At 47.2% G+C, this 26,705-nt stretch overlaps 1 protein-coding gene across 2 annotated transcripts in view; it reads left to right on the forward strand.

Annotated features, from left to right (window-relative positions):
* The window catches only part of ERC2 (ELKS/RAB6-interacting/CAST family member 2), an 858,173-nt gene extending 831,733 nt beyond the window's left edge, over positions 1–26,440 (forward strand). For both annotated transcript variants that reach the window (XM_087866956.1, XM_087866957.1), the window contains one exon: positions 23,504–26,440. In XM_087866956.1, the coding sequence (XP_087723082.1) occupies positions 23,504–23,731 (228 nt within the window). In that variant the 3' untranslated portion in view covers positions 23,732–26,440. The remainder of the gene's footprint in view (positions 1–23,503) is intronic.
* The last annotated feature ends 265 nt before the right edge of the window (positions 26,441–26,705 follow it).

Genomic DNA, 26,705 nt, shown 5'->3' on the forward strand with positions numbered 1-26,705 from the left:
CTTTTTACAACCGTGATGAATGACTGTGAAATTTCCAAGCCTCTCATTCAAACAAGTGAGAGAAGCTCCCCAGGTTTGCTTGGTGACTTAAAATTCTTCAAATATGCTGAAGCTGGAGAGAGAGAGAAGAGGGGGGATTTTTTGTGTCCCATCCATGCCAGGTGTGGTCCCGGGAAAGCCCAGCTTTCTAAGAAAGGCAGCCAGGCCAGGGAGGTCATTTCTATCGCTGTGCTGGAAGCCAGGGCCTGGCTGAGAGTTCCCGTCAGCAGGTTGAAGTCAGGGGGAGAATTACCTCCTTTCCTGACTAGATCATGAGTATCGGTGATTTGTGCATGCGGTTATACACCAAGCCACCCTTTATCATCTTTTTAAAGGGAACCGAGAGTCTTTGGGGACCTCTCTGTGCTCTGACATTCTGCTAGCAGGAAGTCGAGAGTCATTACTATGAAAAATGGCAGCAAGGACACAAATGCACACCGGGGGCAGACAGTGGGCTGAGCAAACACATTAATGTTCAAGGGGCAAGGGAGGGGTGGCTTGTCACGGGGAGGGATCAGCTTCCTTTCTCTAGAAGCTACTCCCAGTGACTGCTTTACAAGCCGGGAAACTTTGTGCTTGCTTTGGCAAGGGTTCCTGCTTGCCACTCGAGGCCTGCATCAATTCATTCCAAATTGTGTTGGTAAGCGATGGGAGTCTTGCCTTCTGGAGAATTACTGCTCCTTAAAGACATTCTAGCCAGCAAGCCCAGCCCAAGGAGTAGCAGTCCAAGGCCCCCAGGGTAGATTATTCACTTAATAATCAGGTCTTTCCTCCTGGTTCCCTCCATGGCTCTCCCTCCCCTCATCCTGTGCCTCTCTATCGAGGCAAAAATCTAATCAGAGGAATGCAGGGGCAAAGCGACTTGGAAAAATCAGAGAAGGGGTCACTCAAAAATGCGACATAATGAGGTTCCCTGAGCAGACTTCAAAAGGTCAGTTGGGCTCCGGAGCCCCATGTGATGACCTCACGATCAAACAATTCCTTCGTAGTCCTGTTAGAATCCAAATTGTGCTCATGTGTGAGCCGGAAAGGTGTTCTGGTGGGAGCAAAGCCCACTCCTTCAACTGCTGCCTGCGATAATTGGGCATCGTAACTCTTTTAACACTTGGATTTGATTTTCCAGGGAAGACAAGCCAAGTTCCCATGCATGGGTGCTCCATTTCCATCCATCCCTTCCGTCTCATTTCCCTGCTCTTGAGGCCCCAGCCTAATGCAGGGAGACAGTGTGGCTTTGATGCCAATAATCTTAGAGCTCTCTGCTCCTCAGCTGAAAACTTGGCTCTCGCAAGGAGATTTTTGTCAGCTCTGACGACAGCAAGATGAGCCGAGGGAGGGATGGGGCTTCTATGATGGCAGCTATTTCAGGAAGAGGCCGTGTGGCTCTCCAGGCCCAGAGTACCAGGGGCTGCTGGAGATGGGGCGGACACGTGTGAGTTGGTTGGCCACACCGGGGGCCGACGACAGCCCCTGGCCAAATCCAGCCCACCACCTATATTTCCTTTATTGGATCGCGGCCACACCCTTTCATTTACTTATTGTCGATGGCCGCTCTCATGCCACAATTGCAGAAGGGAGTCGTTGTGACAGACACCATGAGGCCCGCAAGGCCTCCAGTATTGACTCTGTCCCTTTACTATCTTGCCAACCCCTGGTCCACACCATGGTTTTCCTAAACCTGGAAATCACTTCTGTCCCGGAGTGAGTTTCCTTGGTTTGGGATCACACATGATGGCGGAGGCGGCTCCCCGCTCCAGTTGCAGGAAAACCACACCCACACTCATTCACTGAGTCATTCATTCAAGCAGTACTTTGCTGGGAGCTATTATTATCAAAGGCATCATCTCTTGGCGCCTTCCCAGAGGACCTCCCAGCCTATATACAGACCACAACTACTGTGGAGAAGAAAATCATTGACTGATAAAGCCAGAGGAATCCTTTGTCTCATCTAGTCCAATGATGTAATTCTACAGATGATGAACCTGAGGCTCAGTGAGGGGAAAGTTCTGGATCCACGGGACGTGGCATGTTACTGGCAGAGTTGGAACCGGCACCGTGGTTGCCCAGGCCGGGGAACTTAGATCACGCTAGATGACTATGTTACTTCTGCAGTGTCCTCTGAATTTGGTCAGTAGTAACCAGTGGCTTTGGCACCATTTTGGGGAGTGATGGTTGACTCTGTGACTCAGCAGTTTCTGTCTCTGAAGGGTACGTCCCTGGTTCCTTCTTAAGGGTGGCTGATTGCAGTGATTATTCACATAAATTGCACCTGTCACTCCTGTGCTCAATGCCAAACTAGGGGTAATGTGAGCTCCTTGAAAAAGGAACCCGTTTTTTTCAGCGCGATTATAAATTAGATATGAATGTAGGCTTAGGATCCTGGCAGACATTCTCCCAGGGAATTCTTTATCTTGCATATATTTGCAGAGTAACCCTTGCAAAGGTTAGGCTAATCTTGAAACTGAAATACAACTTAGTAGTTTAAAAATCTCAAGATATTTTGGGAATATAAGAATCCCAATTCTCTGTCTTCTGAGACTTTCTGCACACCCCCACGGAGTTGCTGTTTAAGGAACCGAAACATGAACTTTGCTCCAAAGGGCCATCCAGGGGCTCATTAGAGAACTGGCTTCCGTTTGCAGCAAGGCTCGGGGACGTCTTGGGTTCAGCATGTGGGTTACCTAGAGTCTCCTCCAACGTTCAGGAATTAAATGTCTGTGACTGATATGATGTGGCAGATACGGAGAGAAAAGCCAAAGAATCCGAAGGGAGAGTTGAGGGGTAGACATGCACTGTTGGTAAACAAGACAAGATCACAGTGGCTCTGGCCTGGGAAGCCCCACCTCCGGGATCTCAGCGTGCAGAAACAAAGTCAGGTAGGCAAAGATCAGCTCTGGCTTCTGCTTAATACAGCTCCCTTTCTAGCGCTGCAACCTTGGGCTTAGCCTCTCTGGGATTCACTCCATCATTTTATTAAGGCAGTGGTTCAAAACTGGAAGCATCCCACTCTCCACCCTCTAGGGTACCTTTGGCAAGTTCTGGAGATGTTTTTGTCAGACTGGCATCTCTGTGAGGAGAGGCCAGCGCTGCTGCTAACCCCATACAGTTCACAGGACGGCCCCCCACAACAAAGACTGTTCAAACGAAAAGCAGTGGCCCAAAAAGGCAGCAGTGCCGGCATTGAGAAACCTTGACTTACAGAAAGGGACTAGACCCTGTTTCTCATTCTATTTGAAACAGACAGTATTGTATCTGGCACATAAAGGACCCTCCAGAAATATCTGTTCAACAAATAAACTTGTGAAAATAGATGAATATGTGAATGATTGAATATTATGCCTGCTTTGTAAGAGTGCTAACAAATTTTCTTCTGGAGAGAGTATGCACAGTTCCTGGCACAGTGCCCAGCACATAGTAGGTATTCAGTAAACGGTAGCTCAAGGGGATGCCGATAACGCAAACCTGAATTTGTTTCATGCTCATTTTAAATAAGAATTCCCTTGTTTTCATCCTTTGCCAAGATAATAGGCAGTCTGTGCAGGCAGAAAGCCCAGTGGGGCTTTTACAAATATTGGTTTACAAAGAATCTTTTTCATCTTGTGTTTTCCAGATAGGTAAGCCAAGGGCCACTTGGTTGTGCCTTCATTTCCGCTCCCTCTGGCAGACTTTTCCTAGGCTGGGTTTTGTTTCTCTAAAATTATTGTTTTATTGCTTTGTTGTTTTGAAGGAACCTGTTGGTTAATATTAATGCATTTTTATCTTGGGCCACTTCCTTCCAGTTCTCTTTTCCAATGTGCCATCATATTTTGCTTCATCCTTTTAAATACTGGTGCTGCTTGTGGAGCCCTTTCATGTACGTATCACCAGTCTCAGAACAAGACTGTGGGGGCAGGGGCGCCTGGGTGGCACAGCGGTTAGGCGTCTGCCTTCGGCTCAGGGCGTGATCCCGGCGATCTGGGATCGAGCCCCACATCAGGCTCCTCTGCTATGAGCCTGCTTCTTCCTCTCCCACTCCCCCTGCTTGTGTTCCCTCTCTCGCTGGCTGTCTCTATCTCTGTCAAATAAATAAATAAAATCTTAAAAAAAAAAAAAAAAAAGACTGTGGGGGTGCTGTCGTCTCCATTGCACAGATGGGGAAGCTGAGGCTCGGAAAATTAAATGAATGCTAGTCAGTAGCTTCTCCTTCCTCCTTATTACCCCTCCTAGGGTTTGAGAATTGGCAGAGATTTGGGGACAGAGGTTGGAGAAGGAGAGGTGACTGCCCAAGCCCACACAGGACGTGCTGCCCAGGCCGGTCTCCGGATGCTTCCATCCTGTCTTTTTCTGCCCTTATTTCCCCACCTGTGGATCATTTTCCAATTGGATCGTTCAGTCAGTCAGTCAGTCAGGGAGGGGTCGTCGAGTGCCTCTGTGCCCTGTCAGGATGTGGTGGGAAAACTTCTGGGTCCGGGGCTTGTTCTGCCACTTATCACTAGAAAGCATTTGCCTGAGTTACTAAACTGCCATGAACTTCAGATTCTCTTATCAGAAGTGGAGATGACAACCCTTGACCTATGTCATAGAGCTGTCATGACAGCCAATAGTGATCAAAGCAACAGAAGGAATTTGCAAACGGAATTCTCATGAGGATTTTTCCACCCTCTCTTCTCTCCCCCTACCTTTTCCCCTAAGTCTAGAACTGGCAAGTATCAACACTCTTGTTACATTGGCACATGACAGCATGAAGAAAAATTGGGATTGTGATGGCTGATATTTAGGGGCCCTTATACTGTCAGGCGCTCTACTAAGCATTCACATGTATGATCTCACTTAATCCTCTCAACACCTCTGTATTTTTAGTGTCTCCGTCTCACAGATGAGGCCATCGAGGCCCAGAAAAGTACAATTCCTTGTTCAAGGTTGCACAACCAACCCTGGGCCAGGCCAGGATTGAACTCAAATTCCGTTGAATCAAAAGCCCGTGGTCTTCATTTATTTACATGTGCATTTATGAAGAACCCTCTAGTGCCAGGCACTGTACTAGGCCCTGAGGGACCCTGTTGCTGCTTCCTAACCCCCAACCCTACCTAGGCAGAAGCAGGGTGGCAAGGCGTCTCCTCCTTGTGCAGGAGGTGTGGGGACACATGTACTCCTGCGGCCCGGCCCACAGTCCCATCAGCTGTGTCAGCTGGTGTCCCTGGGAAGCGGATGACATTAGCGCTTCCAGCTGGGAACAGCTGATCAGCACTGAGGGAGGGCCCGGGGAGGCTCAGCTGGGCCACGGAAGGAAGTCCAGTCTGCCAGTAGCACAAGCACAGCGATTGTCTGCTGAGGCCCCCTGAAGCCCCTGGCCCTGGGACCAGTCACCTCGTGCTTCCTGAGCCACTCCTGCCAAAGCCCACTGTTTGGGACTTGCATCCCTCCTGGCTCATCTGCAGGGGTTTCCTCAGGACAAGGTTACCTCACGGCCTGAAGACCACACGGACTGAAATCTCTGAGAAAACCTGGTGCAGCTTTCATAGCGCAAACACAACTGTTGCCTAGGGACAAATATTGACTTTTGGTGCTAACTCTCTCACGGATGGCCACCCTTGGGAGAGGCCCACTGCAGGCCCCGAAGCTTGCTCGACCAGGTCAAAGGGAGCCAGAGTTACGGATAGATGCTTCTTGGATCGCAGATGACTCTCGCCCAAATGGACGCTGGTGTCTCAGCACACAGGCCGTGCTGTCACGAGCAGCACAGCGAGACGCCGCCATGATTCTTGTGTTCATTTGCTAGGACTGCTGTAGCGAAGTGCCGCAGACTGGGTGGCTTAAACAACAGAAACGTGTTCTCTCGTGGGTCAGGAGTGCAGAAGTCCAAAATCAACGTGTCGGCAAGGCCATGCTCTAGACAAGGGTCCTTCCTTGTCTCTTTCGAGCTTCTGCCGGTTGCTGGTAATCCTTGGTGTTCCTTCATTTGAAGATGTATCCCTTCAGTCTTTGCTTCCATCCTCATAGGGTGTTCTCCCTGTGTGGGTTTTCTGTATCTCTGTGTCCACGTTTCCCTCTTTTTCTAAAGGCACCAGTCCTTGGACTGAGGCCCACCCTAATTCAGTATAACCTCCTCTTAATTTGATTACTTCTACAAAGAGCCCATTGCCAGATAAGGTCGCATTCACAGGTACTAGGGGTTAGGACTTGAACATCTCCTTTTGGGAGACGCAATTCAACCCACACTACTACCCATGCTGTTGTCTTTCCCTTAAGGCCTCTCCACAGCCTCACCAGCTGCCTCCACCCAGCCTCCACATTGCCCTGAAGGGATCCTCCTAAATCACACATCTGGCCAGATCACACCCCTTGCATGATATCCCACCGCCCTCAGGGGAGCATCCAGTCTCCCCAATGTAGCCAAAGTCCTGTGTGGCCGGCATTGCTTTCCTCACTGCCCTGTCAGCACCCCGAGACTTCACATTCTGTGTTCAGCTGTCCTTGGTGCTTGCAACTCTGAGTGGGCCTTGGTCTGGCTTTATATTAGGCCTCTACATATGCTTCCCCTGTAATCAGAGAGCTCCTCTCTGTCCTCTTTCTCTGGCTAACTCCTACTTACTACTCCTCACATCTCGACCTGGAAGTCATCTCTAGGGGTCATCGCAGACCCTCCTTGACACTGTATCCTGGTGCCTCCCGGGCTCCCTCGGCACCCTTCCTACCTACCCACATTCGCTCACACATCACATTGCATCGCAATTGTGTCCTTACTCTCACCTATGGCTTGGACTTGGCTGTCCGATGTTAAGATAAGGGTCTATGTCTGACTCCCCACTATATCCCCAGTCCTAGCTCAGCAAAAATAAATGCTACTAGAGTAATCAATTGAATGAATGAATGAAAAAGTCAGCAGAAAGTAAAACCCATAGCAGTAGCCTAGCCTAGCCTCTGCCGCCTCCCCCTCCCTCCTCCTCCTCCTCCTTCTTCTTCCTCTTCTTTTTGAACTAGATGACAGGGACATTATAAAAGGAAATAACTCAAGAACAGCCAGACAGAAGAGATACATAGGGCAAGGCATAAGGAAAAGGCTCAGAGCCCCCATGGCCTCTCCAGGCACGCCACTCTCCCCAAATCTCCACCAACCCAGAAGTTCCCACCTTCTTAATTTTATGAAGATCAAAGACTTTTCTGCCTTTCTTCCAATGACTGCCTGACACCAAATTTAACTAGTGACCAATGGGCAGAGAAATGATGTTTCAGAAGGCATTGTTATGCCAGGGTTTGGTCAGGGCTGAAGAAATTGAGCAAGACTCCTAGGGGATCTCGATTTGTTGTCAGGAATGTCCAGCCTTGGGTCATGCTAAAGGTGACTGTAGTACTTAAGACCTTCTTTTGATTTTTCAGCCCCATTTCCTTTCTCAGTGAGCGTCGAAGGCAACAGAAAAAGTGGGTAAACTGAGCTCATTTCTTCTGCTTTGGCACATACATGGTGTAGTTCTTTTGCGTGATTGACCATATCGGCCCAGTGAAGAATAAAAACTGTATTCCTCCCCCCTTCTCTTCATTGTGTTTAGCCAAAACAAGCTGTGAAAGAATGTAAAATATATCATTTTATTGGCACCAGTTCACAAGTGAGTCAGTGAGCTTGCTTGCATTTACAACTAAAATTGGATTCTAACCTCCCAAAAATTTATGACAACTGCTCCTTCTTGTGGCTTAAATGTTGACATATAATTAATTTAGGATTTCTTCCTGAGGCTTCCTGTCCAGGTTTGTACCTGCCACAGAAATATCCTTGAAAGTTTATCTACCAGCTGGAGTCACGAAAAAAAAACCCTACCGAAGCTTTGGAGAGCAGGTCGGCTGTGCCAACAGGAAGGGCCCAAAGAGAAAGGGTGAGGCTGCCAACAAGGCTGGCTGCCAGGGGTGCCGCAGGTTGGACGCATGGAATTTGTAGTTTGGGGGAAGCTCTGGGTTCCTTCCGGGCCCCTGTGATGTGCTCCCTCTTTGTTCTGCATACTTCCTTTGATGAAGGTGATCAGGCCCTGGTCCAGCCCATGAATAACCTAGGCATGAACACCCCATGCTGGAACTTTCAGACTCTGGATCAAGCTGGTCCTGATGCCCAGCTCTCTACTTGGTGTGGGTGAGTGTAGAGGAGGAGGTAACAAGAAGTACTGGTAATGGAACACCTACTACGTGTCAGGCACGGGTCTAGGGGCTTTATAAGCAAACTCATTTTATCCTCTCAACCACCTGGAAAGGTTAGAATTATTATCTTCACTTTGTAAATGAAAAAGAAAACAACAAAAACCAAAACCGCTGAGGCTCAGAGAACTTAAGTGATTTACCTGAGGGCAGCCAAACTAGAAAGAGGAAGAAGTGACAGGTAGGTCATGTACGCAGAGCTGCTTTTAGGCCCCGTCCAATGGTAAACCTCCGAGGTGGACAGTGGCGTCCCTCTTATCCATCCTTGGATGAGAGACCAAGGGTCCCCACGTGGAGTCACTTGAGCAGGTGCAGAAAGGTAGGTGGTCCCCACATTTGGATTGCTACCAAGTTTGGCCGGACTGCGGTCTGGGGCTTATGGACCCACCATGGTGAGATGCAAGCAGACCTGGATCTGAGGCCTGGTTTCCCGGTGACATTCCATCGAGCCTTCTGCGTGCCTAAGAGTGAGGTACTCTTGACCTCATCTTGCTAGTTTCTGACAGCCTTGCTCCCAGAGGGTCTGGTCATCACTGCCACTGACCCAGGAAAGAGAGGCAGTCAGGGAGCAGAAGACGTGTAGCCACTTCCGATCTCTGAGGAGTCTTTTCAGAAACCCAGCCCAGCCCCAGAGAAGGGCCCTGGGTTGGGACAATCTGAAATTGCAGCCCAGAGCCATGGCCAGGAAGCTCCGTGAGTGAAGAGGAGAAAGGCCAGGTCCCACATGGCCACCTCTTTACCCGTGTGGCCTGGAGCCAGGCCTTTATCACTCCAGCACCTCTTCAGGTGGAGAAACTGAACTGCCCGGGGCCTGGCATAGCTTCTGACTCGTGATGTGACTTTCGGAGCAAGTCACTTGACCACTCGGGGCCTGTTTTCTTAACTCTGACACGAGGTTGGGGTGATTGTGCACACCGAATAGGTTAATATGTGTCCATCAATTATTCTCGGCAGGGGGTGGGGCATGGGGTTGCCCGCGCTAGAGGCGTTTGGCAATGTCTGGAAACAGTTTTGATCAGCATGACTTGGGGAGGGCTGCGTGCACCGCTGGCATCCAGTGGGTGGAGACCGGGGACACTGAGAAACTCGTACAAAGCCTAGGACAGCCCCCAGAACAAAGAATGATCCAATCGCAAACGTGAGTAGTGCCCAAGTTGAAGATCCCTGCAGTAAAGCATTTAGGAATATTCCTGGCACATCGTGAGCATTCAGTACAAATTTGTTGTATCGATGGCTTCCCCTGTCCCCTTAATCCTCTTCCATGTTTGTTGAGCACGCACCATGTGGCAGGCATGTAAGAAATACAGCAGTGAGCAAGACGTCCGCAGCCTGTCCTTGTGACTGAGTCAAGTGCTAGCACAAGTGCATGATGCTAGCTTGTTCTGAAGCAGAAGCTGCTCTGGGGAGAGGAGGGAGGGAGTGCGGAGGGTGTGTTGGGCCAGGGGATGTGACCAGGAACGGTGGTCAGGGACGGCCCCCCGGAAGAAGTGGCATTTAAGCCAACATCTGAGGACAAGCAGAAGGCTGTTAGGTGAAGGGTGGTGGGACAGTGCTCCAGGAGGAGGGGGCTGTATGCACAAAAGCCCTGAAGCGGGACCCAGCTCTGCGCCTCTTTCTGCACCTGAATCTGTCTCCACAGATCGGCGCTACCGGGTGGGAGGTTTGTGTGATTTTGCAGGGGTTTGCAGCACCTCACAGGACTGGATCCTCGGGCAGTTCTCTGTAGCAAAGCCCGGGCCTCTGGTGTATGAACCCCTGGATCACAAGGGGACTGCTAGCGTAGTGTGGAGGCGTGCGGTATGGGTCTCTGGAAGTGGCTCCAAAGATGTCCCCCCACTGGTGTCATGCAGCAGGTGTCCACTTTTTCATGCCCCAGCTCCTTGATCTCTGGCCTACTTCTCCCTCCAGGCATCCTAGCCCTCACTCCTGGCTGCCAGGCCTGTCTTGGAAGAGTTAAACCCAGTCTCTGCCTGCCAGGACCTTGGGATTTAATAGGGAAACTTCCAGCCAGTTCCTATATTATGAAAATGCCTTTTTCCCTCTTTAATCTTCAAAGTGACCAGCGACAAAAGCAGCACAGGAATTGCCTCTCAGGGCACACTGAAGCTGGAAACAATTGTGATAGCCAGGAGCCTCATGGCAGATGGGAGAATGGGTCTGCCGGAGGGGCCCATTGTTCAGGCTTGGTGGCAGTGACCAAGTTCACTGAATCCCTGAGCAGGAGCTGGAAGCCGTAGACCCAGGGCTGGGCCTTGTATTACCTGCCGACCCGGAAGGGCAGACAGCCTCTTTTAATTGTAAATTCAAACCAGAGAGGCTGTCTCCTTTCAAGTGCTGTGCAAATGTGACTGGCCTTGGATTTCCTCAGAAATGCAGAAATCGCCTCTGCTTTCCTCTAGTAGCTCCTCCTTGGGAGTGGGTGTCATCATTTCCCTTTGAGCAACTGTCCATTGAGCAATGGGCTTCCTGAGCAAACTCTGTGTGTGTGCGCGCGTGCGTGTGTGTGTTTGCAGAGGAGGATTGCGATTTTGGAGGCATCTTGTTCTGTGTGTGTTCCTTACAGCCTACCCCATGTGAAACTCATGGTGGATCGTCAGTTGGGAGCCGCCATTATAGAACACATACTCGGACTTGAGGACCATGTTTTCATTGCCTGCTGCCCCCCCCCCCATCTAGCACAAGATTAGTGGTACTATAGACACTCCAGAAATCTTGTTCTATAACATTCTGGCCATTTCCCTGCCAACCAAGCAACCCTACCCAACATGAAGAGATTGTAATGATACCCTGAGTAGAAGCCAGAATAGCAGCTGTGATGCCAATGGCCTGGCCCAGATGTCCCAGGAAGGTGCCATTTTGTTTATGCTGCAGTAAAAATTCCTTTGTGACAAAGCAGCTTTAGGTTAAATAGAAATCTCATGGAAAAGAAGTCAAGTCCCACCCATGCCAATGGATTTCATGTAAAGGTTTTCCCCAGACCTTTCAAAGTTACCTATCAAAGGATAAGGTCAGGAAGGCAAGATTCCCCATGTGGGGGGTGGAGGAGTGGGAGTAGCTCAGCAGCAGACATCCTGGCCATCACTGGGGGAGGCTCTAATTTGGAGCAAGTAAAGCCTTGGAGTTATACTTTGCCGGTAAAGGCAGACCCTCCCTCAATAATCTTTTTAGCATTCCACTCCTTCAAAGACAACTTGGACCCCGAAGCCCTCATGCAGCCAGAGGACATGTGAATATCCCATCAGTTGCATAGGAGCAATAGATTGGAATCCTCCAGATAGTTCACTCAATCTCAGAATGATAAATGATCAATCACTACATTCCTCCTAAATGAAATTAAGATGTTAAGATATATGGCTTGGGGCTTCTGGATGGGATTTCTGCCGTTGAATTTCCAACCGAAAATGTATTGCTTTGGAACCGCTGGGAAAGGGAGCCATTCTGTATCTATGTTAAAGCAAAACATTTGACGGTGGAGAAGAATGCTTCGGACACGTTAATTTTTTTCATATTTAAAAGTGATTAATCATCCCAGTGCCATGATGCTGGAAGGCCACGATGCAAACTCTTGGAGGGGAAGGAGGATGCATGTACCTCGCTAACTCTGAAGGGGAGGCTTTTGAAAGAACCCGTAGGTAAGCTCTAGTTGAGAGACAAAAAGCATCAACTAAAAATCCATTTGAAAGGACAGAGAGTCTGGGACAAGACCTAGGAATGCATAGAAATCCACAGACATGCGTCTCTGTTAGCACAGTGAAAAAGAAGGCGAGGAAGAGGAGGAGGAAGTAGTCGTTCCCTTCTAGTAGGTGTATGGAGCCACCAGCGATGTTACCTCCTTGGAAAGTCTCTCCAGCCCTCCTGTCAGATCAGGTCAGGCCCCGTCGTGCTCCTGCAAATTGGGACTGGATATCTCAGTGTGCAAAATTGCACCCCGGCCCCACCACCGACCAGCTGTGACTGCGTGTGTAACTTGACCTCTCTGCTCCTGTTTCCGGAGCGGTGTAATGGGCTGATGAGAGCAACCTCTCCAGCAGCCTAAGGACTGGATGCCATAGAACAAGTGTCTGTGCTCAGTGAATTTCGGTACTTACCAAATTTTTACTTAGTTAATCATATGTTCATTTTAATTATTTTTTTGAATCTAATGTCTGACATGCTCACTAGATGTGCTTTAACGAAGGCAGGATCTGTCTCGTTTGGCCACACGTCCCCAGGACTTAGCATGGCTCCTGATAGATGCTTTAAAAATTGTGGGAGGGAGCGAAGGAAGGAAAAGAAGGGAGGGAGGGAGGGAGGGAGGGAAGAAGGAAGGAAGGAAGGAAGGAAGGAAGGAAGGAAGGAAGGAAGGAAGGAAGGATGGAAGGAAGGATTCTCATACTTTTCATAAGCGTAACTTGAAGACCATATCAAATCCAAACCAAATCTGCCTTTTGTGTCTCATTTAAGACACAACTCTGCCGACCATATCCCTTTCAACTCTGCCGACCAAAATGAGGTCCCTTTTTTCCTATTCCCTTATTTGCAGGTAGGTGTGGATTAGGTCTCAGAGGGCTCAGAGACCCTGAATATCTCCAAAAGCCCTGCCTTCCCTCAGCTGTTGCTGGCTTGTGTTTATAGTTTCCTTTTTTCCTCTCCACCTACCAAAGGCTCTTCCCCACCCCCAAGAAGGCTAGCACCTTTTGTTGTAGGAAACTGATTTGTGGTTGCTTCGAAAACACAGAAAAGTTGAAGCAAGTTGAAATTAAAGCACAGTTAATTGAATGCAAAACTTCATTCAGCCCCTATCTGCCAAAAATAAATAGCTTAAAATATGAATTTCAGATCAGCGACAATGACGACTGTGTTTATGGCAGTGGGGCTGACTGCCTTCGGCGGCCATCATTGCCAGCATGCACCCAGCATTTGGAGATTAAACAAAAACACATTGAACTTGCTGCATTAGCTGTTGCCACATCGGAACGCTAATGGGTTTAGTGACCACAACCAACCCAGGCCAGAGTGTGTCAACAGCCGAAGAACCAGCCTTGCTCCCTGTGTGTGCTTTGCCCAAGTTGTTACAAGTTTAATTCTTTGCAGCTTACTTTTCCTGCTGTGTTGGCCTCTCCAACTAAAGAGCGCAGCCGCCAGCCCACCAGCATGTATAGCAGGGGTGTGCGGACCCTGGCAGGACCTCTGCGGATGCTGACGCCTCAGCCTCTTGGGCCCGATGACCAGTTAGATTAGAGCCCCAGAAGGTGCACTTGACTGTCCTTGACCTCCAGCCTTCTTTACGCCAGTCCCTTTTGGAAATGGCCCAGCCTGAAGCAAGTGCAAAGGGCCTCTTGATTTGCACTCACCGGGAAAAGGGGAGTCTTCCCGCCTCCCTTCCTGCACAAGAAGGCACGCTGCATAGTGTTTGCACCATCCAGGGGGTTCTTTGCATTACACTCAGGCTTTCCGCCCCGCCTGAGAAACGAAGTCCACTCTCAGTTTCTGGGCAGCCGAATCAAGCCCTGGGTTGCAGGCCCTCGGTGGTGAAGAGGTTAAATTGCTCAACCGGCTGGATCTGTGTTTTCCTGCCCACACTTGCTCCTGGCCTAAGGCAGTGCCTGCTGTTCGGGGAGGGGGAAAGGGAGGTCTCGCCTGGACCCAGGTGGCCGACAGGCAAACCATGTTATTAAGAAGCAGGGATCACAAAACCTTGATCTTCAAAAGAGACCCCTAATTAGTCGCCAGCCCAAGAGTAAATGGCATTCCACCTCAGCGAGGCGGCGGGAAGGGAGCCTTCAAATTCTGGGGACTAATTGCCATTACTGGCTCTATGAAGATCCTGTTGTAAACACTTGTCATCTGAGCCACTTCTCGTCGGCAAACTTGAGATATCAAATTGTTCCTTCATGTTTCAAATTCTGCAAAACGCCTTGCCGGCTCCTCTCTCTAGGAGCAGCACCTCGTTCCTGCCCATGACCCTTTCCTAGCACCCAGGCTGAAGAGATGTTTCCCTGTGGGTCTGCTGTGTATGGCAAGCTCAGCCTAAAACTGAATTCTTGTCCGTAAGGGATTTCAAAACACATCTTACTTCCTTCTCAATTGAATTTGAAAATGCCATCTCAAAAATACGGTTTAATTGCAGGCACAGGCATTTATCATGAAGCTAATGGGGCTTAGGCTTTGGCCCCCCGCAAGTAGATAGACTTTTCCCAAGACCCTGGGAGAGGCCCTGATGATGTGGACTATTTGTGTGCTCTTTCTCGGTAAGAGGGCCCACCGAATGCTCTCTTCTTCCTAAACCAAACTCCGCTCCGAAAAATCCTGTTTACACCAAACAGATCTAAAAGGTATAAAACCAAGACGTGCTCTGTAATATAGCATAGAGTGTGTTCCTTATCTTTTGTATCGGATACTCTTGTGACTTCTGGAAGTTAAGTATTTTCTCCCTGTTCTTAGACCTACTGGTTCTTGGTCCTTTGGGCTACTTGGAAAGAGAAGGGCAAACTTCTCTAGGCCACATGTAGGATTCTAGGTTTTGTCTAGGTTTACTCTTGGTCTAGGAGACGGTTTCAAGAACTTTGGGGCCAAGATACCCTGGATCCATGCCCTTCAAGGGAAGATGGCTGATACCAAACTCGGATGACAAGCGAGACCAACCGAAAGAGAGGCTTGGGGGACATGGGGATTTGGGCTTGGGACTCTCCAGACCACGGGGATTTTATTATCTGGACACTTGGATGGCAATAAATATGTCAGAGGACGAGAGAGAGGGAAGAAGAAAGCAGTGAATAATTTCTGAACATTCTCGCGAAGTGCGAGTTTTCTATTCACCTTTCGGAGAGGCTTTAGCAAGCACTGGGGGCTCCGAGACGGCGCGTCCTGCACCGACATCCGCAGTCAGCTGCGCTGCAGGGCCAAATGCCCCATGGTGACAAATAACCGCCCTCTCCCAGAGCTGAGCCTCAGACCCCTTTCTCTGGCGAGCTAGGGAGGGACCGTTACTCAGCAGTAATTCCTTTGTGTGAGCAGCTCAGGGTGGGACAGAAAGGTGGACACGAGGCCTAGGATATTTGCTCATAGGGTTCCCTTGTCTCTGCGATGAAAGCCGATGGTTTTCCCTCTCCAGGTACCCTTCATAACCTCAGACAACCGGCGGCACGGAGGTGGTGGCCCTCCCCACGCCGCGTGGGGTTCTCCAGGATGACTCGGGCATTCTCCCCTGTCTCCGGGGCCGGGCCCGGGTGTTCTGTTTGTTGAAACAGTCCCTGTCTCCAGTGTCCCTCTCGGCGCTCCCAGAGATTCCCAAAGCATTATCTTAACCTGTACGTTTCACTGATTGGAGATGTGAGAAATCGTATGCCAAACCTTTGGTTATTTTAACTAGTTCAGGAAAGAAAGACTCACATCGGTTTTGACAACAAACAAAACCAGTTTTTGTTCTATCACTTATGTTTAAAAGATTCCGATTTCAAACTAAACACAATGTGTGGTTATTCTGTCAGCGACTCTGCGGCCGCTGGGCCGCTGCCGCTACACACCGCATACATCACTGTATTTTTAAAATGTACTTAATGAACATTTTTTTTCTTTTCTGGTAACTACTTCATTGCCTTAAATGAATGCATTCCAATAGAATTTGTAACAAATGACCACTTTGTGTTTGCATTAATGCCAAACACGTTTAACAAATTTTTAACAAGGAACCCTGGCAAGATGCCAAACTCCTAGAGGGACACTGAAGGAATGCTATAAATTTAAACTAGATTTTACCTTTTCAGTTAGCTCAGCAAGTGACTTAGGTGTCTCGCTATCTCAGGATTGTGGCATTTCTACTTTATGTCAGATAAGTTGGACATTTTCATTATTTTTATTACTTAGATTGTACCTATTTCCACGGGACTTTTCAATCTGTGCTGCCGTGTCTCAAATAATACGACGGCGGCTTAGAATAGATGTTTATTTCTGCGAAATTATTCATGTCTTGTAGAGGTTGGTAGATGCAGGCATGTGACACATGCCTTACTATAAATACAGTTATATTTAAAACAGCACAGTCAACCCAGGAAATACAAAAGCAATGGATTAGACCAGGGTCCTCATCTACGGGGAGGGATTCCCCTCCCCCCGCTGAGGATATTTGGCAACATTGGGAGCCATTTTTGATTGTCATGACTGGGAGAGTGGGTGAGGCTGCTGGTGTCTAGTGGGTGGGGTCGGGGGTGCTGCTAAGCACCCACACCACAAAGAATGACTCAGCTCCAGGTGTCCATGGTATCAAATCAAGAAATCCTGGAGTCAAGTAACAAAGCCCTTTGGCTTGTGGGCAGTGCCCCAGGCTGAGGAAGTTTTATCTTAAGGAAACTTACAACTGAAAGCACATTTCTATTCAGTCGATGTTCTAAAAATTACGCAGGGTACCTAATGCTGATATTGAGAGGCAGAGTTCTGACTTGCACTTCTTTTTTTTTTTTAATGTTTTTTTATTATATTATGTTAGTCCGACTTGCACTTCTGCTTCTGTCTGCCCCTGAAAAGAGAAGAGTAAAGCTGGCCCGTAGTATCCCAGCCTAAAATGTCAGCTGAGGCAGTGCTGAGAATGGCTGGTGGCCCGAGTAGGAGAGAGCGTGAGCCCGATGACCCACCCCAGGTGCCCCATGCAAGGCCGCGGCTGGGCCGTGGGAATGGTCTCCAAGACGGGGCTAGGGGCAGGCAGGGCCCTGCGCGTCCACAAGAAGGTAGCTTCAGGTGTTTCCTGGACACTTTTATTTTAATAGCTTTGCAATTATTGTAATGTGTATTAGATGAATACTGGCTCCATTACGGCATTAAAATAAATCTTTTTTGTTTTTCGAGCACAAGCTCTATTTTTTAGAATGATGCGAACAAGCACTTACATAAAAACAAATCTTTCCTAGAAGGGAAATTTAAGTTTTTAGAAAAGATTTTTAAAGAAAATTATCAATTTAATGTGACAGGTGTTATGAAGACTACAAAAATCGGGAAGGTGGAAAACAAAGGACCAAGGTCTAGAAAATTCTGGTATCATAGTAAAGAGAATGGGCTCTAGAAGTGAGAAGATACGGGTTCAAATCAGACCCCAGGAAGGTGGGAATTTGACCTAAAGTGTTCAGTCCCTGGAAGCCACGGTTTCCTCATCTGTGTCAGGGGCTGTCACCCCAATTAGTACCATGGCGCTCTCAAGCTTGTTGGCGATCGTTGGAGCAAAATCACAGAGCACCACGGCAGACGGCGCACCCCAAACATTAGCTATGAGTAATTCTGACTACGATAATAGCTACAGAAATAAATCCTAAGGAGACCTAGCAGTATATGCTGCCATGCATTTGATGTCCTTTATTTAAAACACTGTGGGTGAGTTGCATTCCGCATGCAGAACCCCAAGTTGAAATCCAAATCCAGAGTCTCTCTGTTGCCCGGGCCAGAAAGCTCTACCACCCCTAACAGCAGTTTGCAATTCTGAGCTGAGCCCTGGCTGGGCCCACCCCAGCCCCCACCCCCAGCCCTTCGGGCTCTCAAGTGTTACATTTTATTGCCCCGTGGAGCTGTAGGAGGCCACTCGCAAGGTAAAATGTTGCTCTCCACTCATATTTTTGAATTATGGCTTCAAGGTGGTTGCTCCTATCAAGAAAATTAAATGATTTAACATAATTTGTTGCCACTTTGATCACAACAATAATAAATAAATCTTCATGAGAAAAACGGGAAACCCATTCCGCCCCGTTTTAAAAGATGTTAAGTAATAACACAGATGTAGTTATAGAATTTTTTTTTTTTTTTTTTTTGAGCAGAAACGACTCTATTGGGTTTTCCTGTGAGCAGAATCACTTAGTGGAGGTATTCTGCAGGATGCCTGCTGCCCCCCCAGAATGAGCAGCTCTTCTCTTCGGGCAGCTGTTAATGAGCCTATCAGGGGCTTGCTGTTCCATGGGCACCGTGAGCAATGTCAGGGGCATCCGAAGCCGTGGTGAATGGGTGTGTGTTTTTGTACGTGGGGGCACAGCACACATTTGGAAAGCACATGGAGTGTAATGGACATTAACCCAGATGTCAAAAATAGCCTGCATTTTACTACTGTTATTAAACAGTTTCCCCTTTAACCCCTCCGTGTTTACCAAAGACCCCTTTCTCCCAGCCAGTTTCTGCAAATCACTACTGAAAGGGCAGGAGAAGAAAGTCATAATCGGGCAGGTGTCTTTATTCCAAAGAAAAACAGTCTGAAGGAATATTTGTGAGACACCACACGTTTGTAGCCTGCTCTCCTGGGGGCGCTTGTCCTGGGGCGGAATCTTACTGAGGGGCTCAGCCTGCCTGCCCCACCCCCACAGGCACCCCACCCCCACCCCTGCACACCAACTGCAGGCTTGGTTCCCTTCCAGAGAGCCAAGTCAAGATTTTTCACAATAGAAATAGACTTCTATTCTACTATGATACTAGTTACACATTCTTTGGTTTAAAAAAATCTAAGAAGTGCGGCAACAACAGAGATTCTAAAGAAAGTTTTAAACCACCACGCAGAGGTCATTATTAACAATATTCTGGTTTGTGCATTTGCAAGTGGTTACGTTTAGGAGTGTGTTGCTGCAAAATAAGATTGAACTACACATAAAGAATCATAATCTGCTTTTTTCACTGGAAAATTATGGACAGCTTTCCATATTAAAGAAATACATCATGATTGGCATAGAGTCAATAAATCTTAAGGATGCCTGTCACAGATCCCTGTTCATTTCCTTTGAGCCACAAATTTTTTTAAATCCTCAGTCTCTTATCTATTTGTGTATCTATTTATTGTCTGTCTTACTCCTAAAAATACAGGCTTCATGAGAGTGTAGATTTTTTTTTTTAAGATTTTATTTATTTATTTATTTGACAGAGATAGACACAGCCAGCGAGAGAGGGAACACAAGCAGGGGGAACGGGAGAGGAAGAAGCAGGCTCCCAGGGGAGGAGACTGATGCGGGGCTCCATCCCATAACGCCGGGATCACGCCCTGAGCCGAAGGCAGACGCTTAACGACTGAGCCACCCAGGTGCCCCCATGAGAGTGTAGATTTTGTCTTTGTTATCATTATACCCCCGCACCAGGCACGTTGCCTGACAGAGAGGCGCGATATACGTTTTCTATCAATGCATAACAAATTAACACAAGCTTAGTGACTAAAACAGCACTCATTTATTATCTCACAGTTTCTATACATCGGAAGCCAAGTCATGCACCACTGGGTTCTCCCCTTAGGGTCTCATGATGCCAAAGTCAAGGTGTTGACCAAGCTGGACAGCGATAACCTGCAGGCCCTGGGGAAGAACCCACCTCCAAGCTCATTCGAGTTGTTGACACATTCAGTTCCTTGTGGTTGTAGGACTGAGGTCCTGTTTTCTTGATGGCTGTCCACGGGAACTGCATTTTGATTGTGTGGGACACTTTCAGGTCCTTGTCCCACGATTCCCCTCCATCTCAGCACAGCAAACCCCAGTCATGTTTCAAGTGTCCCTTTCTCAGGCACAAAAAGTCTGTGCTATTCAAAGGTCCTGCAGTTAGATTAGGTCCACTCACATCGTCCCTCTGGATTAACTTACAGCCAACTGATTAGTGACCTTCATTATATCTGCAGGGTGGCATAATCATGGTGTGAGAGTTCACAGTCTTGGTCTCAGGGGTCAGAGCAGGAAATCTTGGTGGGGGGTGGGATTCTGCCTACTCTAGATGCCCTCTAATACCTGTGGAATGCATGAGTGAATCGATTTGTTCCATGAACTGTGCAAGGCACAGGGGATGCTAAGTGAGCAAGACCGGCCTGGCCCCTCCCTCCTAGATCTTATAGCCTACACCAGTGTTATTCAGATAGAAGTATAAAGCAAGCCACATCAGGAGTTTTCAGTTTTCTAGTAGCCACATTAAAAATAGTAATAAGAGGGATGCCTGGGTGCCTCAGTTGTTTAAGCATCTGCCTTCAGCTCAGGTCATGATCCAGGGTCCTGGGATCGAGTCCCATATTGGGCTCCTTGCTCAGCAGGGAGCCTGCTTCTCCCTCTGCCTGCTGCTCCCCCTGCTTGTGTGTGCTCTTTCTCTCTCTCTCTCTCTGACAAATAAATAAAATCTAAAAAAAAAGTAATGAGAAACAGGTGAAATTAATTGTAATACTATATTTAACTTGATCCAATATGTCCAAAACATTATTTTAACATGAAATCAGTATTAAAAAAATGAAATTCATACTAACCAATATTATACTGTATGTTAACTGGAATTTCAAGAAACAAAAATTAAATAAATTCAGAAGAAAAGAAAAGAATAAAAAAGCTAAATTCAGAATAAATCTAAAATTTAATATCTTAATTTATAATCATGTAAAACCAACATAAAAAAATAACTCCTTACTTAATCTTCAAAATCTGGTGTATATTTTACACTTACAGCACATCTCAATTTGTACCAACATATTTCAAGAGCTGAGGAGCCACGTGTGGCCGGTGGCTACGCTATTGGTTAGCTGAAGTCCAGACACATCACCAGAAGGGGACAGCGAAATGTGCGTGAGACTCCTTGTGCCACGTCCCACACTCAGGAGGGTCAGGCAAGGCTTCCAGGGAGGAAGTGACATCGAAACTGAGACCAGAGAGCGAGCAGGCATCAGGCACGAGGAGGGTCGGTGTAAATGCACATCAGAGAAAGACAGGGTTGTGAGATGAGGAGGAAAGAAAGCTTGAGCTTGCAGAAGCAAGTCCAGCACAGGTGGAACCTGAAGTGTGGGGCGGGAGAGAGAGGGGCCAGCACGGCCAGAGTCCTTCCTCCGTGCCCAGGGGCAACGGGATTGTGCATGCAGGTGGTACCCAGGAAGCCCAAGATGGAGGAGCTGGCCTTATTGGAATAGCGCTGTTGGGGGACCGGTGAGCTATACCGAGTGGGATGCTTCAGGAGAAGCTGCATGGGGACAGAGTGGGCCTGCTGTGACCCTCCAGGGGAGGCAGGACTGGCCAGAGATGATCCCACAGTGGGTGGCTGCCTGGATTGCCTCATGGCTGGGAACGAGGATTCCTTTTTTATTTTTTTAAGGCAGAGGCTTATTTGTCCCCCAACAAGGGATCATCTGCATTTCTAAGTGCTGGCAATGTCATCTGAGTCTTTCTCTCAAAGCCCTGTCGGCCTCCCAGCGAACAGAACGGATCATCTGGTGGAAGGAGCAGCAAACCATTTCTGAGCGTTCCCTTTTCCACAGCATAAACCTTGCCCCAAAGCAGCGCGCAGCCGTTATAAGGCACTGTATTCTGCCTAGTGACCAGTCACCCAGCTGGAAATCTTTCTCTCAACTGAATAAATGATTGTTCTTTGCTACTTTATCTTGGAAAAACATCAAGGACATCAGGCATTCACTGTAATTATTTTTCACTCGTTTCCCCATCTGTAAAATATGACCGGTGCATTTTAGTACTACTTTGGGTTTCTCTTTACCTTTTAATCATGCGGCCTTTTAAATATTGGTCAGCCCTTTAAAAGGATGATTAAGAAATGCTTAATGCACAAAAGAATTAGAGCTATGCACAGCTCACGAAGCAGAAAGCGTGCTCGGACTTACAATTTTCATACGAAGTTTGCAGAGATTTTATGTGCCAGAATGAGTAATATGATCCGCTCTAGGAACTCCCTAGCTTTCTGGCTCTGCAAAAGTCATTTTTTTGCCCCGATTCAAGTTTCTTAACCAGAAGGGTTACACCAAACTCCTCAGAGTATGAATTAGCAGAGTTCATCCAAGCCGCATATTTCATTTGTACTGTTTAACCAGGGCTGGGAGGAACTGCATACCTGTTGGGATACCGGGATCTTTGGCACACTCATTAGTCGGCGTGGCTGGAGAAATTCTGTGCATCAACCACCAAGTCAGACGGCTCGGGCTATGTACAAAAAGTGGCTCACACATGTGTGAGTGCGTGTGTGTGTTTGATCTTTCCCCTCCCTGCCATATTCCCCAGATAGCTGCACTATTGCCATGTGCCCGGAAACTCCCCAAGTATTCAAAGGCCATATGTGAATGATAATGAACATCAGCAGGGAAGCCAGTCGTCCTCTGAAGGGTCACATGGGCCGGGCCTCTCTTCCCACCCATTTCGCTGATTCTTCCCAGGCAGTACTTGGATTCCACACCAGGGCCTCCTGCTGGGGCCATGAGAAAACGTGGGGTGCTCCCGCTTATCCGTGCCCCGGAGAATGACGCGTGCCATGCGGACAGATGGTTTAAGGTCAAGCATGCGCACACCATTGCGTGCGGGGAGGAAGGCCAACTTTGTTTCGTTCTTCTCTATTTAAGGAGAGATCAATATCCTTTTTAAAAATATGCGTTTTTCCTGTGGCAAAATATACATTAAAATGCACCATTTTAACCAGTTTAAATGTACAATTGAAGTGTAATGCAGTGGCATTTAGTGCATACACAGGGTTGCACAACCCCCACTGTCCATTTTACAACTTTCTCAGTATCCTAAATGATGGCTTAATTGCACCCGCTAAGCTATAGCTCCCCTCCCCCACCTCCCCTCCAGCCCCTGGCAAACCTCTAATCTGTTCATTGCATCTATGAATTTGTGTATTCGAGATATTTCATGTAAGTGGAATCGTACAGTGTTTGTCCTTCGGTGTCTGCCTTCTTTCACTTGCGTCACTGCCGTGACGTCTTCAGATGGCATTCGTGTTGTGGCGTGAATCAGAACTTCACTCCTTTTAGAGCTGAGTAGCATTCCACTGGATGTAGATACCACTTTTGTTTAGCCATGCCTTTGCTGGTAGATGCCCGGCATTTGTCGCTACCTGTTGGTTGTGGTGTCCCTGTTTCCATTCCTCTGCGTTCACACCACTTGGTGGAAATGGCTAGGTCTAGTATTCTTTTACGTTCTTGGTCTCAGCTGTTAAGCTTTCTGGTGTCCTGACCATCTTTCACCCTCTAATCTCTATAAAGTCAAGTTAAAAATAGTTTAAGAACTTACTCATTGTAGAGAAGTGTGGAGAGAAGGCAACGAACACATAATCTGGTCACGTAGAAGGTAATCACCGGAACGTTTTGGTGTATTTCCTTTCACTTTCCTTTTGCCTATCAAGAGACTTCTTACCAGTATGCGACATCTTTTGAAAGAGGCCTCAGATGTGTTTACAGGATGTAATTTAACTTCATGTTCACTCTGTCCTTCCTCTGTGCTTCCTCCCCATGAGCCCCTCCCCATCCCAACCAACCCCAACCAAAGCGAGTAGCGGAGGGTCAGTGCAGTGGGGGTTCTCTCCTCTATCAATGGCGCTTGCTTTCCCTGCTAAATTGTGTGCTTTCTTGTTGCAGCTATCAGAAGAGCTAACTAAAGGGGAAATGCAGCCCTGCAGGAGCAATATTCTGATAATCTATTGCAGCGTGGCTCACGTCACTGGCCATTACCACCTGGAACGCTCATCAGGACCGGAAGAGGAGCTTTCATTTTCGTTATGGCGCACAGTTCTGTTCAACTTGATATTTCTTTTATCCTCCCATGTCATTTCTCATGGATTCAGATATGTTGGACGGGAAGAATGAGGAGGAGGAGGAAAATGACAGATCCTCCATTTTTTTGTCGGGATTTGGGCGTTTAAAATGTGATCATTTCTTCTGAATGTCGTTATTTGATACATTTTATTTATGTTACTTACACATCGTGGGATAAATTTGAACTCCATGGGATCTTACCTGTGGCTTCAGCTTCTGTTGGACCACTAGCTTCATCTCCAGTTTTTCCGCTGGTTTGGTCAAAGTGTTCATTCCTAATGCATTAGATTATCAAAAAGTGTGAATTCTGTGAGTGAGTGGTGTTGGCAGTGTGTATACCAAGATGCATGGAGTGTTTGACGAAGAAACCAAAACACCAAAAATGGCGAGCCTTTACCCTCCTCTGTTTCTTTAATCCGCTGTCTGAAGAACCGCATTTTGATGGTGTGACCTGTAGTTACCTCTGGGCCAGGTTGGAAATGAAATCAATTTTTTAAACCACTAATACTTGCCAAGAAATCGCCTTATGAGAACATGGTGTGTGTCTCTGACAAAGCATGGCTCATCTAAACCGATCATTCATGATTTTATCCACCCTGCTTTTGTACTGGAGAGTGGCAAAGCCTGAGGCACCCGCATCATTCTGTTCCATGCGTCCCAAGCCTCAGTCTCTTACCATTTCCATGCACGCAGGTCTCCATGAAGAAGCTGGGACTCATTCACATCTCCAGGTCCAAATGCTGTGCAAACAGTATAAGCGTAGATCTTCTGGAAATGAAGGGTCATTTTTCTCTCTCTCTTTTTTTTTTAATGTCTCCAACATGGATTCCAAAGCATTTTCAGCATCAAACATGAAAACACTGATGAATGAGGAATTATCACAAAAGCTGTGTATCTGTATATAGCTCTACGCAACATGTGTTGTGGGTACAGAGTCTTTATTTAAAGCACATGCCAGGGACAGAGACCAAATTTGGAGGTCTTTTGCATACAGTGACATGGTACTAAGGAGAATTTAACTCCCACTGCTTTCTCCGAAGATTAATAAATAACAAAAGTTGTTTTAACTTCATAAAACTCACGACCGGTCTGGCAAACGTGTGCAACTCTCGCATTGATCCACTTTCTCGTCCATGGAAGGAAGCCTTCCACAGGTATGCAAGTGGGAGATGAAAATCTGCGTTCTTAAAAGGATAAACAGTGAAGTTAAGCATGAGTGGCCTTAATAAATACAGTTGTCTTTCTTTGCTGCTGTGGGAAGGATTCTACACAGGTGTTCCTGAAGTCTTGCATTGAATTTAGTTGTTATTATTACTTTTCAAAATGTTGGTGCAATTAACTCCGGACCTCTCCCGTGAGCCATAGAGATATTTAAAAGACAGACACCTTATTTGTCGCGGAAGATGAGACAGTGTCTGAGCTGCGCTGTTCATCCTTGGTGCGTTAGGAGTAATATATTCAAGCAGGTTTCTTGCTTCTGGCTTTGTTCTTGTCGTCAGTAAGTATAGCGAACTACGTAAAGCTTTCGTGTTGCATAAACAATCCAAATACATTCATGTTTAAACAGTGTGTCCTTTATCAAAGAGATTTAGGATCTCGGTTGGAGAAAACAGCAGAGTTCTTTGCAAGCATCTATAGCACATTTTGACGTAATGTCGCACTGAAAACCCAGGCCACACAAATGTGTCCCCATGAATAATTTGGGTGTCCTCGAATAGGCGGTCCTCACTGCCTCCTACAGCCAGATCTTGACCTGAACTCTGCAACTGAATACTTGAAGTAGGATTAGGAAATCCACTAGGGAAAATAGGGTCCTCAAAACAGAAAAAGCAACCAACCATGTATAGTTAGCTATTTCTAAGTATGTGCCAATTTTGTCACGGCTATTGTTTGGGGGAACATTTTTTGCCCCACTTTTGTTGGCTTAAAGTATTATCAATCTTACCGTTATGGGGGCGTATTATTTAGTCCCTAAAAAATTAAATTCCGTCTGACATAGCATCTTTTCCCATTTCGTGTAATATTCTCTGATGTTTGGGGGATACCAAAAAAATTCCCTTTTCACAAAAATAGTCTCTGGGTTTACAACAAACACTGTGATGTTGGGGAGATATTTCCTTTGCGCAAACGTTAGCAGGTACCCCTCTAATCATAATGAAGTTGAAAAAAAAAAGTTGAGGCTAACATTTAGGAGAAGTTGGTCTTCTTGCTTTGTGCAAAAGCAGACTTGTACTTTATACCCCATTTGATTCTGATGTACAGTCTCGATTTTGTATTTAATGATTTTTGTGTATCCAGTATGCACGTTAACAGCGTGTCAACTTTCATTTGAAAGTGGGTTTCAATTTACTTTTTAAACAGTGTTTATGATGAGACCTCCAATGTGTTGACATAAGCTCTATCTGAGATGTGTTTGTGTAGAGTGGCGTTTGAATGCTGCCAGGGGTCAGTGTATCTAATTCCCAGAGACCCTCGTTTGATAGTGCTTCTTGTAATTTTTCTTCAAGTGAGTGGCATGTGGGTTGTGAATATTGACCATGTGATTATGGACTTCGATATGAAAACAATAAATAAAACTAAGGAACCCTCAGAAACTCCCAGTGGGCATGTATTAGCCAGTCGTTGTGACCTCGTGTCTAGTAGGACTACGACAGCATACAAGGTATGTACAATTCATAACTTTGTTATCATGTGTATGACAAGTACTTTGTGCTGATCGCCTTATTTATATTCATCAAATAAACTTTGTTTCTTTCTGAAGTCAGTTCATTCCATCTCTAATAAATGTTCCGATGGGGGTCGTCTCTAATCTTTTTTGGGTCACGGGTCTTCATTTGAGGAACCTAAGGTCAGTCTTGGAGAACAAAGAATGGCAGAAGGAAGCAGTACACTCACTTCACTGGAGCGGCCGAGGCACAAACTTCCCTCTACACGTAGCTGGATCCGGAGGTTCATATTAAGAAATTAAGTCATTGGTGGGATCGCCCTTCCTTCCCTCCCGCCTTCCCAACCCCTTTGTTTTCTT

This window comes from Ursus americanus, chromosome 14, assembly GCF_024610735.1.
Source record: "Ursus americanus isolate L20-20 chromosome 14, mUrsAme1.1.p, whole genome shotgun sequence".
Lineage (NCBI taxonomy): Eukaryota > Metazoa > Chordata > Mammalia > Carnivora > Ursidae > Ursus > Ursus americanus.